This window comes from Psammomys obesus, unplaced genomic scaffold (assembly GCF_907164565.1).
Source record: "Psammomys obesus unplaced genomic scaffold, mPsaObe1.curated_primary_1811, whole genome shotgun sequence".
In the NCBI taxonomy this organism is placed as follows: Eukaryota; Metazoa; Chordata; class Mammalia; order Rodentia; family Muridae; genus Psammomys; species Psammomys obesus.
This window is the reverse complement of record NW_026596034.1, coordinates 8,004,549-8,012,320: the sequence shown is the minus strand read 5'-3', so window position 1 is coordinate 8,012,320 and position 7,772 is coordinate 8,004,549. Positions and strand designations below refer to the sequence as shown.

The window sequence follows — 7,772 nt, the reverse complement described above, 5'->3', positions numbered from 1 at the left end:
TAAGACCCCTGCACAGATGTAGCCCATGGCAGTTCAGTATCCAAGTGGGTTCCATTGTAATAGGAACAGGGACTGTCTCTGAAATGAACTAATTGGCCTGCTCTTTAATTACCTCCCCCTGAGGGGGAAGCAGCATTACCAGCCACAGAAGACAACACAGCCACTCCTGATGAGACCTAATTGACTAGGATCAGAAGAAAGGAAAAGAAGGCCTCCCCTATCAGTGGACTTGGGAAGGAGCATGCATGCAGAGGGTGAAGGAAGGGAGGGATTGAGACAGGAGGAGGGAGAGAACCACAGGGGGGATACAAAGTGAATAAAGTGTAATTAATAAAGAAAAAAAAAAGAAAATAAATGACAACACATGTTGGTGTGGGAAAACCAGAACCCTTTTGTTGGTGGGAATATAAATGGATGCATCCATTATAGAATCACTATGGAGGCCCTCAAAAAACAAAATTGCAACTACTAGAGGATTCAGGCGTACCATTCCTATGCCACTCCTATACCAGTATCTATGTAAAGGACTCTAAGTCAGCAGACTATAGAGATACCTTCACATCTATGTTTAATGGCACACTATCCACATCATCAAAGATCTGGAACCAGTCTAGATGTCCATCCACAGATGAATGGATAAAGTGGGAGTTTACTTAACCATAAACAAGACTGCAACCATGTCATTTTCAGGAAAATAATGGAACTAAAAATCACTATGTTAAGCAAAATAAGCCAGACAAATATATGGCAGAATTTAGATAAAATGTGTGTGTGTATATTTATATATGCAGACAGACAGACATGACTAGAAATAGAAGAGACTGACACAGAGGAAGAGCTCTAAATGGAAAGCAAGAAACAAGAGAGCAATAGGCTATGTATAATGTAAAAGTAAGGACTATTTGGAGAGACAAAGGAGAACAGAACAAGGCAGTGGGGGAGGACAGTATAGGCCAATTAATGTTTACATAACGACAATGTGCTCTGAAATGCACATGTGAAAATGTCACAATAAAAGCCTTTATTTTATATACTAACTAAAAACGATCAATAAGAAGAAGGAAGAGGAGGCTGTGGCAGAGGAGGAGGAAGTGGTGAAATAAGAATGGTTCTAAGTCAGACATAATGATGGCACACTCTTTAGGCTGAGGGAGGTGACTAAAAAGGCCAACCTGGACTACACAGCTACACCCTGAGTCAAACTGGAGATGGAGCCAAGTAACAAAGGAAGTATGAGGGAAATGTGGTTGGGGAGTTTGGGGAGAGATACAACAAAATAAAATTTTGTTTGAAAAATTCCTAAGTCTCTAAAATAATAAAAATAAACATAAAACACAAAAAAAAGATAAAAAATAATACTCCAACCAACAAAAAACCGATTTAAAAACACAAATTAATAAAAGAATTAAAGTTCTGAAGTCAGTGCAAACTGGGCTGTGCTACAAAAGTCAAGGAGTCAGGTCTTATTACCGAAGACCTAAAACAAATAAAAATGTGGCATATTTAGTGACCTAGAAAGTTCCAAGCATGTCAGAAGTAGGACTTCCATCTTTCTCTAGAGAACAAAATCCACAGAGGAAGCTCAGAGCTAGGAGAGCAAAAAGACAAGACAAGCCAGAAGGAAAGCAAAATGCAGACAGGGGACAGAAAGGTTCCACAGGCGACCTGGGTTCCCAAGGATAAGAACAACAGAGACAAAATGGAATAGCCCCCGAGGGTCTTTGCAGTTTTCTGCTCACAAACGAGCCACATTGCCTGATTCCTGATGTGCATACAATGAAAACCATTCTCCAACCATCCGAGCAATCCCCATATAGAGTCAAATGAAAGCCCTTGGGTGGAAGCAGGTAGATCCTGGGGTCCCACTCACCATGAAAGGCCTTCTACATCTTTGGAGAACCTGAAAGCAACTTTACAGTGGCTTCAGGTCCACAGCTACAACACAGAAGACCATGTCTGTAACCTTCATACTTGCACATGCCTTAGCCACAGAACAGCCCAAAGAGATGGACAAAGTTGAGTTTTCTCTCAGAAATAAAAAGAGACTATGTGAAGGGGAAAGAAGCAACGTCCATCTGGCTGCCTGAACCTCAGTCAGTGAGCACTCATGTGTTGTGGAACAAAGACTAAAGATCAGCCAGTAATGGTGGGGCATCCCTGTAACCCCAGCACTTAGGTGGCTGAAGCAGAAGGTTGTAAACCTGAGCAACACACTGAGAGGCTGCCTGAAAAAATAAGAGCGATAAAAAGAAGAACATTCAAATTTGAGAACCACTGTCGCCACATGCCGCCACTCCCATAAGGAGGCAAACAGTGCCTGCTTTTTCTCTGCCATGTTTCTTTAGGCTCTTGATTTGTCCCCAGGTCAGCCACATGGTTTGCTCATGAGGCTGTGCCCATGTCCTGAGAGGCACGTGTCTCACTGTACTTATTTGCACTGTTTCTTCAGCACTATGGGCACTAGCAGGGGAGTGCTCGGCCGCAGCTCCACAAAGAAAGCCATGAGAAGCAGCCATGGAGAAGAGGCAGAAGCAGAAAAAACCAAGACCTCCACAGCCCCACCCACTGCTAGAAACTTGCTAGAAGATTTTAAGTTCACAACACACTGGGTTGAAGAAAGAAAAGGGCAATTTAATAACATAGAGGGGGGATTCTGCTTAAATATTAAGCAGAATTGTTTCTTTTCTTTTCTCTGTATCTTAAAGTGGGGTTATCAAAAAGTCTCACCCCTTCTTATGTTACCTTGCTAGAAAGCAAGCAATTTCTAAGTGCAGATGGTTTCAAAGTATTCAAAGTGCTTCATTATAATTAGCCCAGCAAAGGCACATGGCCTTGAATGAAGAGGAAAACAAACAAGAAAGTAGATAACTACTAAGAATACAGTGTGGGGTGCCAGCTTGCATGACCACAGTATGGCTCCTAATGATGAGCTGGCACACACACTTAACCTTGAAGTTAAGATGACTTCAGAGAATGGGAGATGAGGAGGTGGTGACCATGATAGGCACACAGGCTATTCGGATGTAAGACCTTTATCTGATCACCCCAGGCTAACCCCTCAATGGTTGCCCCACCTTCCGGACACAGACAGTGTCAAGCAGCCAGCTGGTTTCTACAGCAGATGGATTCTGAGGACAGTATTCTGCTGTGATGTTATAGTTTACCTGTCCACACAGAAAACAAAATACCACGGCCATATGACCAGCGAAGACAGTGAAATAAAACAGCATACATGCATGATAAAGTTGGCACTCACTTTGCTGACCTGATTCTTAAAGTCATGAATTCTTTCAGAAAAGTAACTAAATACCTGGATTAGAAATTCTACACTAAAATTCTGTTCCCAGTGAGGTCATCAGGTCCATAAAATGCACAGCTTCCAAGCAGTTCTAGCTAGAAACAACATCCAATGGGGATGCTGACTACTAGGCACAGTGAAGGAAGAAAAATTGGCCCTTGCTTTGGCTTTAGCATGAGGTAGCCATTATTCTCCAAAAGGCTGAGTTTCTTTGCCTTTGGTTCTGCAGATTCTGATACTGTTTTCCACAGTGAAGAACAGCTCACAAGATACTGAAAGCCTTTTAAAAGCTATTACAATATATCTTATGTCTGTGGGTGAAAACACTGTTTCTCATCTGCTCAGATTCACCCAAGGACTCAACTTCCCTCATAGTGAAAAGAAAGGCTGCATTTCTGAGGGCCTCTCAGATCTATATAGCTGCCACTCCCCTGTATCTCAACACTGTCCCCACGATCTCACCTTCCATATTTGTGCTACTCCCCAGTCTCCCAACAAACACTGTCTTTGTGACCTACAACTGGGAGCCTTATACCCTCCCTCAGTGTTCCATGAACTCTAAGCATCCTCTGCCCTGTGGCCTACGCAGTGTTTGCTCCTTGCACTTGAAATGTCTCCCTAAAAGCCACATGGCTCACCTCTTCCGGTTCTTTCCAGGAGGACACACAATCTCTGGCTCTCGTCATCTCCTTGTTTGTTTTTTGTAGCACTTAGCACCATCAGCATCCCATTGAATTTACCAGTGTTTATGTTTCTCATTTCCCATCTCTCTGCATTAGAATGCCTGTTTTACCAGCAAACCCTGAGGCAACCAGAAAAGGCCGGGTGCAAGCTCATGATCATTACTTGACGGTGTGAGCAGCAGCACTGTCAGATTCCAGGTTCTCCACCACTTCTCATGTCACGAAGAAAGTCTGAGATTGCTGACACATTTTAACTACCCTCTACCACCTGTTAGCCTTACCTTTTCCCTTATGTCTTTATTTAAAGTATAATTCACCCACAACAAAATCTACTCACTTGAGGTAGAAAAGTCAGCATTTCTTTTTAACTTATGAAACTGCATGATTATTACCACAAACCTCCTTAGCATGAAGGGAGGGGTGTGGGCTGAGCATCTTCTCTCTATAAGGGTGCTGACAAATGAATGTGAGTACTGCTCTGTCTTCACAGAATATGAAACTACTGTGGTGGTTTCAATAGGCATGGCCCCACAGACTCACGTGTTTGAATGCTTGGCCATAGGGAGTGGCACTATTAGGAGGTATGGCCTTGCTAGAGCAGGTGTGACATTGCTGGAAGAAGTATGTCACTGTGGATGGAGGTGGGTTTTGAGGTCATATATCCTCAAGCTATACCCAGTCTGACACACAGTCCCCTTCTGTTGCCTGTGGATTAAGATGTTGAACTCTTGACTCCTCCAACACTATTGTCTGCCTGCATGATGCCATGCTTGATGCCATGATGGCAAAAGATTAAACCTCTCACCCTGTAAGCCAGCCCCAAATTAAATGTTTTCTTTTATAAGAGTTGCTGTGGTCATGTTGTCTCTTCACAGCAATAAAGCCCTAAGACATTTACTTTACATTTATATTTGGCTAACTTAAGCAGTAGTACAAAGTTTCTTTTTTAAAAAACTCATTTACTTACATAAAATGAAAGTTGAAAACAGGTTAATAATATATACAGGAGAAATTGAGAGCATTAACAAGATAGTAAGCTTAGGCTGTGCACTGACCTTAGAATGTAGGCCCAGTATGCTCACAGATTGCAGAAAAGCAGCTAGCCTCATAAATTTAAGGCAAAGCATTGTCACTTACTGCTAGGTGGGTGACCATACTTCCCAAGTCCTGTCTTCAAGGAAGCCACTGACTCTTTGCAGAGCTGTGGTCACTCTGCAAGGATGTTTGTGTTGGGAAGAACCGTGAACGTAAAGGCAGTGTGTTCATGCAGAAGTTAGGGCAGAGCTACTCACAGACTTGGAAGACTTCCCAGCCACTAGAAAAGGCAGTTCCCCTGCTTCAAGGTTCTGCTCATATAATGTACCCCTTCTGGTGCCCTGCTATCTGCCAATTATGTATTTCCTGCAGAAACCAGAAACCGTCTCAAAGAAAGCAATAGTCTGAATGTTTGTGCTCTTCACACCCAAATTCTGATGGTGAACTCCTAACAATCAGGTGACAGATCGCTTTGGGAGGTAATGGATCCCAAAGACAGAGATCTTATGAACAGAGTCATATGTTTACATATGCACATGTAAAGGAGGGACTTGTTCATCCCTTCTACCATGCAGAGATACAATAAGAAAGCGCCATCTATAAATCCAGAAACATGTCCTCACTGGACACCTGTTCTGCCAGTGCCTTTCTCTTGGGCTTCCCAGCCCACCAGACTAAGAGGAACTGTGTGGGATGCCATATTTTCTTAGCACAAACAACCAGGATTCTGGCTACTGTGACTGCTGGTATAACCTGCCCTCCCTGACTCGAATCCTCTGTGTTGGATCTGCATGAAACTGCAAGCAGGGGTGAGTATCAGAACCAGCAACGTCTTGACCATCCTCACCTCGTTGTGGATTTCTTCTCCTTGTTTCAAAACTGCAGGTTCAAAGGACTTCAAGGAGACATCGCCATTGTCTGAGTCATTGAGGACATTCTGCAGCGCCAACTGGCAGCGTTGTAAAATATAATCCAAGGTGCCTGTTGAGCACTGTCAAGACAGAACCACAAGTGAGACTGTGAGCAAGCTCCAAGCTCAGCATGCACCCTTGCTGCTAACCTCTGCTCTATGAGCTTGTCTGCCATCCTCACAGCTCATGCTCCCCAAGTGAGAATTACAGTAGTGGCCTGCTCCCTTGATTCTGTGTGGTCAGCCATGCCTCACTAGGTCACACAGGCTGCTGGCTGCCCTCATTATATGGCCCTCCTCTCTCTAAGTAAACAACAAGTGCCCTGAGGTGTGTTATATACATGAGGTGTATGTACATACATACATGTATGTTCGTATGTGTAGTCTACATACACTGCTGTATCTTAAACTGACTCTTAAATGTAGAAGAAATAGAATAAACAATTACTCAATGAATAACCAGTCAGCAAGGATGTCAAAGACAGTGATTTTTGTCTTCTGTCATCAACGTAGCAAGAACGGGGAATGGTAGCTGGACTGGAGAACCTGGTGCAAAGCACACAAACTAGAGCAGCAATTTTGTGTGTGTGTGTGCGTGTGTGTGTGTGTGTGTGTGTGTGTGTGTGTGTGTCTTCCCTTTTCTACATTCAGGAGGCAGCTGCAGTCCTTCCTAGAACAGGTTCTTCAATAATGAAGAGTATGGGATGTTGGCTGTGAAGCATATTCAAGGCAAAGCTGAGGCTTCAGTATCAGGGGGACAGAAACAGCTAGCTCATCCAACTCTAGGCCTGTGGAAATACCAGAGATCAAAAGAACACGCTCCTTTGAAGGATCCTATGTTGAAAAAGCCAAGGATACTGGTGGAATATGGCTTCACCTATTTTGATAATGAAATGATCTCCTAGGATGATAAGACTGTGTGTGTGTGTGTGTGTGTGTGTGTGTGTGTGTGTGTGTGTGTGTATGTGTTAGGTAGGTAGGTAGGTAAGTAAGTTGATAGGTAGATAGATCTCCTTTAGATGTCTTTGAAAAACGTATCCTTCAAATATTTTCACTTTAATATTTATAATTTAAATGCAAGCCCATAGAGAAAAAACCTTGCAAGCAAATCCTGTGGTCTAGAAACTATTATCGTCTTTCTACACAACATGATATGGATGAGCTGGGAACACTAAGTTTCTGTGTCTTGACTAATATGTATTTTAATATGGTGATCCGGGGGCACAGAGCACATGAGGGTACACAGCACTGAGCACGAAGGGTAAACCCCATTCACAAAGCACCCCAGTCCTGCTTCTAAGTGGAATCGCCAACAAAGGCATCTCACTTTCCCTTCTGCTTCCTCAGTGCAGAGCACCCTGCCTGGGAGGTAAGCACGCCCATTTCTGCATCCTAGAACTGGACAACCTATACTCTCCATCCATGGAGAGCCAGTTCATTGAGCCAAGCCTAACCCGGACTTTACTGAAGGTCATTTAAAAAAAAAAAAAAAAAAAAAAAGAAGTGCAGGACTTTGTCTTTCTGACTTTATATTAAATTGTACAAAGAACTTATAAGTGGGCCTAAAGTTTTTGAGATCTTATTCCTTTTTTGGTCATTATCAAAATATCATTCACATCATGAAATTCAACTATTCGAAGCAACAATTCACCATTTTTGAGTATATTTAAAGTTGTGCCACCACTACTATAATTAACTTAGAATAATTCTGCTACTCCAAATGAAGCCCTTGCCCTTTACTGTCATGTCCACCAGCACTAACATGTTTCCTGCTCTAAGGGGATGACGCTGAAGTCACACACACACACACACACACACACACACACACACACACACACACACACAC

The 7,772-nt window shown here is 43.0% G+C and overlaps 1 protein-coding gene across 1 annotated transcript in view; it reads right to left on the bottom strand.

Moving 5' to 3' along the window:
* The window catches only part of Fto (FTO alpha-ketoglutarate dependent dioxygenase), a 342,843-nt gene that overhangs the window by 188,946 nt on the left and 146,125 nt on the right, over positions 1-7,772 (bottom strand). Inside the window, exon 6 of the mRNA XM_055621049.1 lies at positions 5,864-6,007. Coding sequence (XP_055477024.1) covers positions 5,864-6,007 — 144 coding nt within the window. The remainder of the gene's footprint in view (positions 1-5,863; positions 6,008-7,772) is intronic.